General features: G+C 52.9%; 3 protein-coding genes across 3 annotated transcripts; 2 read left to right on the top strand and 1 right to left on the bottom strand.

Annotated features, from left to right (window-relative positions):
• Window positions 1–2,802: 2,802 nt before the first annotated feature.
• BBK36DRAFT_1107502 (Glyoxalase/Bleomycin resistance protein/Dihydroxybiphenyl dioxygenase) lies at window positions 2,803–3,201 on the top strand (the record flags this gene model as incomplete). Its single annotated transcript, XM_024889263.1, has 1 exon — window positions 2,803–3,201. One exon carries the CDS (start codon window positions 2,803–2,805, stop codon window positions 3,199–3,201), a length of 399 nt encoding a protein of 132 aa, XP_024754017.1.
• Window positions 3,202–3,890: 689 nt separating this feature from the next.
• On the top strand, window positions 3,891–5,485 carry BBK36DRAFT_1134028 (P-loop containing nucleoside triphosphate hydrolase protein; the record flags this gene model as incomplete). The annotated part of the gene is made up of 6 exons (XM_024892174.1): window positions 3,891–3,951; window positions 4,007–4,214; window positions 4,277–4,329; window positions 4,404–4,688; window positions 4,754–5,076; window positions 5,145–5,485. The coding sequence occupies 6 exons, from the start codon at window positions 3,891–3,893 to the stop codon at window positions 5,475–5,477; spliced, it is 1,263 nt and encodes a 420-aa protein (XP_024754016.1). The 3' UTR covers window positions 5,478–5,485.
• A 731-nt stretch (window positions 5,486–6,216) lies between these two features.
• BBK36DRAFT_1137355 (kinase-like protein) lies at window positions 6,217–7,104 on the bottom strand (the record flags this gene model as incomplete). The annotated part of the gene is made up of 1 exon (XM_024893150.1): window positions 6,217–7,104. The coding sequence occupies one exon, from the start codon at window positions 7,102–7,104 to the stop codon at window positions 6,217–6,219; it is 888 nt and encodes a 295-aa protein (XP_024754015.1).
• Between the last annotated feature and the right edge of the window lie 3,983 nt (window positions 7,105–11,087).

Here is an 11,087-nt window from a genome sequence, read left to right as displayed (position 1 = left end):
TGCAACCGACAAGGACGTAGTTCGTCCGTCCCGTCTTTCCCCCGTGTTGTTAGTTTCGTCCCACGGGAAGAGAAGTCGGACTGAGTCCCGAATATCATCATGTAGAACTACGATACAACGCCGGTAGCCTAACGTGAGTGGCCCGGTTTCTTCCAAAGCCCCTCGTAATCTCGAATGCTGTAGGTTGCAACGTAGCGTTTTCTGAGCCTTGCCAGCTGGTTCTTTTCAAGGGTCGGACCACAGCCCGACTACTACGTTACAACCTTGGGTTAACCAAAGACAAGCAGGGGGGGAATGAGCATGAGGACCGACCGGGGGTTGACAGTTCTCCGAGCCAGAGAGAGTCCGGTACAACAACCAGACGTTTAAGACGAGAGGTAATAGTTTTCTACCTCTTCTCTTTTCAAGCCCCGGGGCGTGTCTCGAAATGGAAGAAGTCCAGATCTAGAACCTCGCTCTATACCTGCTCATCTATAGGCATCGACGCTCGTGTGAGTTGCCTAGTTCATGGATACGTCTCCATTACCGAGCAACTTCACGGTGGGATAGGCGTGGTTACATTCTAGTGCTAACTATCATTCATCTATTGTCTCTACCCAACCTCCGCCGAGCCCGCCCGCAACTGGCAGTCGAAGGTTGTCACGGATGAAATCGGCTGGAGAGACATGGGGGAGCCCGCACCCACTAGAACCTGGCAATAGGGGGTAATCGGCGGCCGCAGCAGGAGCAGAAGAATAGCTCCTCCTTGGCGCTCAGCGCTTGGCCTCTGCACGTCACCATTGAGCGTTATCACGAGCGTTCACCAGGTCGGTTCGTGTTAACGGTTGGTTACCATCGAACTACGGCTCCGCTACCGGAGCCGATAGCGTACCCCCTTGAGCGAAACATGCAGGCCTGACTACGAACGCGACGAACTGTGTACACTCAAAAGAGAGTACCATGAAACATGCTCGCGTCTCAGACTATTACCGCTATCGTAAGGAACAGTGAGCACGTTCGATTGATGAAGATTGGAGGGGTTGTCACACACACACACACACACACACACACGCACACACACACACACACGCCCAAAAGGGAGAAGGAAAAAGGAGAAGGAAAAAGGAAGGAGGAAAATCAGAAGGGGATCTCATCCACCCCACGGGGAGGAGGCGAGTTGCGATAGGTGCCACGATGTTGGGGGTCAACGGGGGCTCTGGAATGTTCGGCCATCCAGATCATGCCGTGGGACATGTTTCGGCGCTGCTGTTTGTCTGTTCTGGTTCGGCAGTCCATTGGCTCGCTGCGAACTGTCTGTTGTCATACGAATACAGATTGCGACGACGACTGGCACCACGTATGAGGAGCACCAACAACGCTGTGCGAAGCGTACAATGACGAAGGGCAGGGGAGGGCAGGGGGGCCGCGTCAGGAGAAGCCCAAGGCAAGCGATTCGCCAAGCAGCATCTCGAAACAAAGCATCCGCAGCCTACCATTGCCAGATGTTGGGGAAACACGGCTTCGGCTTCGGCGTCGTCACGTCGTCGACTCGTCACGTCGTACCGCCCTTGCAGCTGGCTGCAGCGAGCCATAGCGGTCCCAATGCTACCTACTGTTTGCCCTGCGATTTGTCCTTAGGCTCGCCCAGCCCAGCTGTCGGGCTCAGGAGGTTCTTCGGCGTCGCCGCGCGAATAAAAAGGACTCGTCAAGTCATGGAACGCGGAAAGAAGGTCCATTGAGCCGAGAGAAAAAAGGGACCCCGTGTGTGGCGTTCTGGAGACCCCACACACAGCCAAGCCATGGCGGAGCACCTTTTTGCGGGTTGTGAGTGTGTGTGCGTGTTTCATGATCGTGGTGTCTGTGGGCTGTGCCTTTGCTGGTGTTTGTGTGCGCAAGCGCCTGCAGAACTTGCAGCGCGGCACAGAGCTGATTGACATGGGCACGGCGTAGGCCGGCCGAGGGACGCTCGAAAGATGACGCCCGTTTGGGGCTGTGAGGCGAAGCTCCTGGGTCTCCCTTCTGGCGACCAAGTGCATTACAACTACACACTACACGCCCTTTGCTTGCTTTTGACGCTCGGTGCGTTTTACGATCTGGCTTGCATCTTCGCAACGAACAAGGAAACGACGTTGTTCTCGGGATACTCTGCCAGGTGGTATCTCAGCTGGAGTATGGCCGCTCCCCCAGATCCGGAGTGGAAGATTCTAGACAAGGCACTGGCTTTATTTCGACCACCGGTGGCTTGACTCCGGAGGGCAGGCAAATCTTGACCCCGACGTGTGTGGCTTGGCCGGATCTCATCGGCCCCCAGATCCATACTACTACCAAATTGTACCACTGGGAGGACCCTTCGGGATTTGGCAACGGAATTGGTATAGACGAGCGACGCCCTTCTATATACGTAACTCGTCATTTTGCTCAACGTCCGTGAGTATCCGTTGTCCAAAAGGAATTTTGCTCATAGATTGGGAATGTTGTCGTTTGAGGTGACGTCAAACGGCGCCCTCTTGAAAGCCGTTGCGTAGGGAGTCTGCTTCTTGCTGCCTCGGCTTCGGTCTGTATTGTCATTCTCCATTCTCTGATACGAAGCCGGTGAATGAGCAATGTAACTGATGTCGTGATTGTAAATACATGTATCAAACACACATCGTATCGTAGTTACGATGGAGTCGAACAGACAGTTAAATATCACACCACAACGAGGACACATGGCAGGCTTTAAAGCCCTATAACAACGAGTCTCAAGTTGTTTTTCGTTCTGATACGACATATCGCAAGCATCAAGTAACCACATGATAAGCCTCAAAGTCAACAACCGACGCCATGCCTCTCCAGACGGCAACCCTCCGCATCGCTCGTCCGTCCGACAACATCGACGCCCTGATCCCCTTCTACGTTGACGGCCTAGGCTTCGAATTGCTCTACCGATTCAACCAGCACGAAGGGTTCGACGGGATCATGTTGGGCCACAAAGGTGCAGGATATCACCTCGAGTTTACGTCAAAGACGGGACATACTGTTGGGCGTGCGCCTACGGAGGATAATTTGTTGGTCTTCTATTTACCTGAGGGAAACGACTTTGAGGATGCTGTGAGGAGGATGGAAAAGGCTGGGTTTGCGGCGGTGAAGAGCTTCAATCCATACTGGGACCGGTGCGGGAAGACGTTTGAGGATGCGGATGGGTATAGAGTTGTTTTGGTGAGCACTGAGTCGCCGTTTTGAGGCTTGTGCTCTTTGAGTCCTTCATATGAGAACAATCAATACCTATCTAGTAACGATGCCATGGTACACAGCGTTAGTGCAGTTGACGTTTGATGTTAACGAACAATGACTGGCCTTGCTCACCGAGGCTCAAAAGGAAATGCGGCGAAATGCTCGGCCTTACGCACTCTTACTCGTACATGCAACCCTTCAATATGTATCTTTCAGCTGTATCCGCTCGTGTCTGAGAATCATGACTAAGGACTGAGCTATTGGGTCTCGACTCTTATGCCTCGTGAAGAGCGAGAAAGGGCTCGTGCAGTGCATGGGGCTCATACAAGCCCTGGTAGCTCAAATTCCCCGACGCGAGGCCGCAATTTCTCCGAACCCCTTGACCGAGAGGTAAATGGGTGAGGTTATCACGAAATGTTGAAGATGCACAAGTACAGGATTGTTGATGGTGACTTTCCGGTGAATGAATTATATCTTGTAGGATGTAAATGAAAGGTTTGTGAAAGTAAAGTCGCAGCTTTGTGATGGAGGTGGAAAAGAATGTTGATTGTCGGGTTCGGAGAGTCCGATGAGTCTGGATTAACGTCACGTGCCTTCGCGATTTACCGTGCGCGCTCCGACTCGCTGCCTCAACACGTCAACCATATCGCGCAGCTTTCTTGGTAGCCTCGGCCCAACGCAGGGCAAAGCTATGGATCATGGATTATCATGCCATCCATGGCCACGACATTGCCAGTTTTGACACATCGGAATCAACACGTAGGTTCTCCTCCTCTGTCAGGGCAAACAGTAGGCTGACTCAAGGTTCTCTCAGATCGCCTGCCCACGGTGCCGGCCTCACAGGCCTGGGAAGAGCTGAAGGCCAACCCGGCTACTCACATCTCGACGGGACTCGACGCTCTTGATCGTGCACTGCTGGGGGATGCGGTTGATTCGCAGGATGCCGCGGCCAAGGGCGGCATCAAGCGAGGCCAGGTGACTGAGATATGGGGACCCCCTGGTTGCGGCAAGACTGCTCTGGGGTAAGAGATCGATGGGATGCCATCTCGGAGTATGACCTTTTGGATGCTGACGAGGGATGAAGAATTCAACTGGCCGCCAATGCCCTGAGTGATGGTAACGGCGTGGTCTGGGTAGGTCGGTTTGACGACTTCATAGGCCATTCTCTTCGCCATCATTACCGTCACTAACGCAAAATTGTCGGAACGCAGACTGCTTTCAGAACCTACAAACACAAAGACTAGCGAATGTGCTGAAAAGCGTTCGAGATTCGCGAATCTTAGCGGGTTCGGGGGAGACGCAAGATGTAGACCCAAGCAAGCTGGTGCACTACACTTGCATGACGTTGCCGCATCTGCTTGCATTCATCTCGCGGCCGACGACGACTACTATTCCTCCGAATGTCTCACTCATCGTTATAAGCTCTCCGACGGCCTTGATCAATTCCTTTTTGCCGAGATCACTGGAAGGGAAAAGGAACCCTAAGCAAGCAAAGGGTGTGTATTCATGAACCGAGCTTCAACAACTGTTCTGAATTCTCTTCTCATCGCGTGCTTCTTAGGTCCCACTGCGTCTTCGAAACGCCTGCAAGGGCTACAGTTCATCATGAACACTCTGCAGAAGCTGGCCGCAACTAAGGACTGCGCCGTCGTCTTATTGTCGCAGTGCGCAACCAAGATGAGAAGTGAGCAGAGAGCTACGTTGGTCCCGTCCATCAACACCACGGTCTGGGAGCAAGGCGTATCTACAAGGCTAGTACTCTTTCGGGACTGGGCGTGGCATGCCAATAAGTCATCAAGCGTCTTTCTGGCTGGCCTGCAAAAAATTGATGGCAGAGCCGTCCAAGACGCCTCCGACCACGTATCCGCGTTTAAGATTGAAGCTGTAGGTTACATCGACGGCACACACCCCCAAGCGTCGGCATTTGGCAATGCTAACCTCGAGTTGGAAAGGCCGGCATATCGAGTGTCCACTACAAGGCCAGCGATCCGGGTATGGAGGTGGCGGTCGTGGCACAGCGACCAAAGCGGAAACTGGGGCAGACGGAGCTGGAGGTGCCGGACAGCGAAGACGATGAAGATTACGGCTGGGCAGACGAGGACGAGGACGCATTGCCGCCGCCGCCGTCACAATGGCAGGGGAGCGAGGATCTGATTCTGGGCAAGGACGCGGGCCTAAGCGAGGACGAGCAGGAGCCGGACGACGGGATCCAGGAGTACTACTTTGAAGACGACGAGGCCGGGGAGGGCGACCGAAGTAACAACGAGACGGATTGGCGGACTTGACCTGCGCTGGGCTGAGCTGGGAATAAACCGGGGGTGGCTTAAGCGCCGGCAAAACGCCGAAAGGACCTTTTCGCCGTGCACACGCACGCTGACAGAGAGGTATCCCCGACTTTGGAGCAGCGAGATGGAGCCGCATCTCCACCGGGCGGCCGTGTCATGACTTTTTTGAGACAGGCCTAGCAGAAGGGGAAGAGTTTTGCTGGTGCTCCAGACCGAGTGGCGTACCGGCCGGGAAGCTGTTTTCGGTTAGAGGCATTGGACCGATTGACTTTGTATATTCACGAGTTTGATATCACATCTCAGCTGCCTCAATACGAGCTGTAATAATGGCATTATCTCCTCATGATAGAGGTGATTCAGCGTGGCTTCAGCATATCACTACTCCTTGGCTTCTGCTGTATTGCAATTCGCTAGCGAGGTTCTGGCCATCCATCACAATTGCTGTGCAGTAGGACCGGGCCTCGTAAGACACAGTTCGTTAAGGTAGGAACAAGCATGGCCAGATGTCACTCTATGCATCGCAGATAGGTAGGTACGTGTAATACCAGTAGTATAGTAGTAATTGGTAGTTCTCGCACGTATCATTCCTGAGTACTTTCTGGTATACATGTCTCAACCTCCTAAGCCATAATCTCGGCTGGGCATGTCTCCGTAACAGCGTGCTGCGTCTCCATCTATCTAGCGAATCCCTGGATCCATCCTGAAAGTTCCTTTTTGCGGGGAAATCTTGCCATGAAATTCATTCATCGTCCCAGTAAATGGTGTCCAAAGGCCGCGAACGAGCCGTAGGCACATGCCTATTCATCATCACAGTTCCCCGTGACGGCCGAAAATACTGGGCAGGATTCGCAGGGCGAGTCCAATTAGGATGACAATAGTCGCACTCGTGGTTGCTGAAGAAAGAGCTAATGCCGTCGGGCCCCAGATCCGTGACACCAAACTCTCGGCGTCGAGACAAGATGACTGGGTCGGAGAGGACAACCTCATGCTGGTAGACGCCACCTTGGAGGTCGCAGAGGACATAGAAACCGCCGGTTGCGTGGTAGCTGAAGTGGCTGAGGGCTTGCATCACCTTTCCCCACGCCGTGGACTCGTTATTCCAGCCGGTGTTGCTGTTGAACTTTTGATAATTTTGGATAAACGGCTCGACGAGTGAATTCTGGCCCGCCCAGTTGTCGCTGCAATCGTCCTCGAACTGCCACACCTGCGGCACATTGATCTTGATCTCTCTGTTCACGACGCCCAGCTGATTGAAGCGGTTGACAATCTCGAGAGCTTTATCAACGGCCAATATGTCGTATCGAAAGAAGTCTTCTGAAAACACGGCACCGGTCTTGAACCATTTCGTCACGCAAGCTTGGTTGAGACGAGGACCGGTTACGTATTTGCCCTTGGCAACCCATCGAAAGGAACCTTCTGCGATGGGGTTTGCCAGTGCGTGGTGCGTAAACGTGGCTCTACTGGATATGTTGTATCTTCCCGCATCCGTATTGTCAGTGGGAAGGTCTGCGAAGCCCTGGACGCAGTTGAAACATCGTGACAGACCGATGCCCCTGGCCCATTGGGTGTTGGTGTAGGAGGAGCGGTCGAGGGAGCGGTTGCATTCTGAGCAGACGCGGTCAGGCATTGCGTGAGCCCCAATGGATGCCTCCAGCGTGGATTGGGCTTGAATTGAGGTCGAAGGCACGGCAGAATCGACTCAGTTCGCGTTGCCTAAGGTATGACGCGTGGTTCAGCCATGCCGTGCGTGGAGGGAGGCAGCTGCCAAACCAAGAGCACTCGCTTAGGTAATATTTCTGCTCTGCGCCTTCCATGTTATCATCTTCCAAACATCTACCAGGCAATTACTTAGTAGCTTCTAAGACTCGACGATGAAGCATCACAGGAAAGCATTCCTTTTACAGTATCCCAATCCCGATATGCAACTGACATTTATCACAGGCTCAGGACGATCAACGCCCAGCTGCACGTGCTGCAGGCGTCCCCAGCTTCGGCTCGGAGCCAGCTCGTACGTCCTACGAACCCCGTTCCGTACCTTGATGGCCGCTGGTCCTATTTCGGCCACACTCTGTTCTCGACTCTTTGACATTTCGCCACCCTCAATCCCTTTTGAGCTGTCACGGCCGTGACCGTCAAGCCACGATGCCTCGGATCTTTGTGTGTTCCTGGCTTGACTGTCAGTTCCTGAAAACGCCGAGAGCAGAGGTTCTCCTTGTTTGCCCGGGGACAAGAGCGCCTCTCTTGGATCCGGAGCTTTTCCCTAATTCTCGGGCCCTGCATTGTTATCTTGGTCAATGGTATGGAATCCTCCGTGCTAAGCCGGGCAGAGCAGGTCACCAGTAACCACCAAGCTGGCACGGAGTTCGGATTCCAAAGCTCCCTCACCAGCTCCAATGCCTTCAGTCCTCCAGGTCCATGCGTTTGCCCACATGCTTCTGGAAGCCGAGTCAAAGGCGGGAAAAATTCTCCTAATTGCATCATGGCTAAACGGAAGCACTCACCCCCACCGTTATCTCTTCTCTCCTCTTCTCTAACTCATCCCACGCCAAAAATAACGCCGGTTGAGAAATTTTGACGATCCACACCCGGTCTGGTCTCGAAAGGCTTGATTGTACCTGTGGGGAAAAGATACATCGCTGGAAATCCCCCGATCTGACTCCACGTTTTTGTAGGGACACGCCTCTTCAGCAAGTTTTTCCCGCCCCAAGCAACTTTTTTTTCGTCTTTTTTTTTCCTCTGGCGTTTATTGCACCCACTTTATTTTTCTTAGGCTTCACGGAGCAGGGGAGGGAGCAGCAGGCAGCCTTATTTCTCCTTGTGCCTTATGCACAAATGTGGACTCCAGTCGACTGGACGCGGGCGGCCATGTCATCATCGACTGTGGCGAACGCAGACACGCAAACGGGCGCAGCAGGATGGATGCAGCGCTGCAGAGGACGTCCGAGACAGGTTTCTAGCCGACTTCTGGACGCATTCCTTGAGCGCGCTGTGTGTGTGTCCTTACTCGTACGGACGCGCCAACATCGCTAAGCAGCGCATTGAGCTGTTCCAAGGCCATGGTGCCTTGGCTGACCCGAAGCTGAGACGTTCAAGCCTCTTGTGGGGTCCGTGAGGTTCTGGGGTCTGTATGGGGTGATGGTTCGAGAGGGAGAAAAAGCGCTCAGTACCACCGTGCGCAATCTGGCCGATACAACCCCTACGAGTATTACTGGAGCATGAACATGGGGGTTCCTGCGGCCCAGACTTGCCTGACAATACGGAGTACATACAGCAAGCGGCCGACGATACGATTACGCCTGAAACCTGCTGGCCTGTTTGTGGCATTGCATTAGCTTTTGATGATTTAATGACTGCCCGGCAGACGAAAAGCTTACGAGTACAGACTGATTCATGGCATGATGAAGTCAGTTGTTGACGACTTGTTCCAGTATATGACGCAGCTGATTAGCATCCCGAATCACACAAGCAGTCTTCCGAGCACCAATGGGGGAATTGCGGAAGGGCATTCCCCGTCGCTTGTCGTTATCAGTTGCCAAGTGCTGAGTGAGATAGGGACTGTAAAGTTGCGCCGAACTTCCCCATGTTGTCTCTAACGCGGCGCATCCCGTCCACACAACCGTCAACGTGGTCCCCCATGCCGGATCGACGGCTAGCACTCACAAGCGTGCTGAGATAACAGACCTCTGGCGACTGAGCACGGGGAGAAAGGCAGCAGAGTGGTATTGGACGAAGCCGGCCTTGCACGTCTTATGGTGCAGAGGTTAAGCATGTGAAGCTTCTCCAGCGAGTGCCGCGGGTGCTGGACGTCAACAGGTCAGTTCCGTAGCATCGTCAATATTCGGAACGCTTCTTCCCTCGGAAGTTTGCGGGCATACTTGATCCTGGCCACGGCTGCGGCCTTGCAACGTTTCAATTTGTCCTTTTGCCATTGCCAAAACAAGACTGACAACACCAACCAACATCCGAGAACAAGGGTGAAATACGCCACTGCCGGAACGCACCGATTGGATTGATGATGGCCCCATTGCGAGACGTCTCGATCCACGATACATTCCGACGATTTATATCAAGCACCACCTGCATTTATGCCTCACATCCCTCATCAATAGGCGTCGTTCAGATGGCCACAGTGATTCCGATAGCCCGAGAAAGGCCCTTGATAGCATCATTGACTTATATGAAGTACAAAGGGAGTACACACAACATAGATTACAGCCAAGCTGCAACATATCGTTCAGCCAAGGCAAGGGATCTTGTACATGCTTGTACATTCCCCATCTTCATGCAGTCCATCACGGGAGCCTGCATTCGGATGCGCATCTGGCGCATCCGTGGGGTCACAGCAATGGCCTGAGCCAAAGGGGGAAATGGCGAGGACAAGCACGGACGGTCCCATAGAGATCGCCATTGGTCCGCTATTAGCCATGGGGTTGCGATAGGTAGTATAACGGCACCAACTTCACTGGGAGAGTCTGGGGTTGGTTATATGGTCATGGCTCTTATGGTGTAGGTAAGCCAACGTCCATTGGCACCGATAGACGAGGGCGACGCTGGTGGTGGTCTTCCTGAACCATGGATCGTGCTCTGGACCGGTGAGACGTGAGTCTGTTGGGTGAGGCTTGTGGGCCATGCGCCGGCTAAATTGCGATGTCTTTGGCTATGCTTTAGCCGCAGTGGATTGGGTTCCTTGTTCCTTCGTATAGGAGAATAGGCATCTCGAGCCGGATAATGCGTACTATCGACAGTGAGACAGGAGGTGCTAAATAGGCGAGTTTCTCCAAAGGGTGACTTTATTTTTCCGAGGATGAGCGATGACTTTCGATCGTGATAGATTAGGATATAGTATGCTTATTCTTCGCTCTGGGTGGTCGTGTGTATATACATATGTGTGGTGTTGTGTGCTGCCAGGTTGGCCTGGCTTGGCTAGAGTAACTGCCGACATCGCTCTGAGGCTTTACGATGGGTAAATTGGAAGGAGAAAGATGATTCGCTTGAATATATCATTTCCTGAGACTTTGAACGTGTGGTTATATTGCACGAGGAGCGATTATTACTTCTTGATCGATTCGAGGGGAACTCAACTATGGTATCCTATTCAACGGGACTACCTTAGTCTTTCTTCTAGCCTGTTCAGGGTATATTTGCGAGATGCTTTTCTTTGTTGAGAGCTTGATACGATAAATAGGCTATACTTGGGAAACGTAAATGAGGGTGATGACCAGGGGATATAGACTATCTACATGTGCACACCTGGGCTCAAGCTCTTTGTCCGAGAATGAACGCTATGTGTTGGCAAATTGACCTAAGGGGTCTTTAGGCATGGAATAAATGTAGTTCAACTTGGCCATCTGTACGATGATTAGGAGGAGTAGGTGCAGAGAGCTCCCAGACTCGCGGGGGTGGGGGGAAGGAAGGGGGTGCCTAACCTTTCTCTCCTGAGATGTATTATTGGAGTCGGTGCTTGAAGCGAACATGAATGTCATGAGGTGACTTGGATGGATAAATTACGCCCCGTGATGATGTTTCTGGGCAACATACTCGTGACGTGAACTCCACTAGCTTTGACATAGAAGGTTATACCGTTTGTGAAGAAGTCTGTTGTGATGGTCA

The sequence above is a fragment of the Trichoderma citrinoviride genome (assembly GCF_003025115.1).
Source record: "Trichoderma citrinoviride strain TUCIM 6016 unplaced genomic scaffold BBK36scaffold_1, whole genome shotgun sequence".
Taxonomy (NCBI): Eukaryota; Fungi; Ascomycota; class Sordariomycetes; order Hypocreales; family Hypocreaceae; genus Trichoderma; species Trichoderma citrinoviride.
Note: the sequence above shows the minus strand (reverse complement) of the source record. Positions and strands in the feature narration are given on the sequence as shown.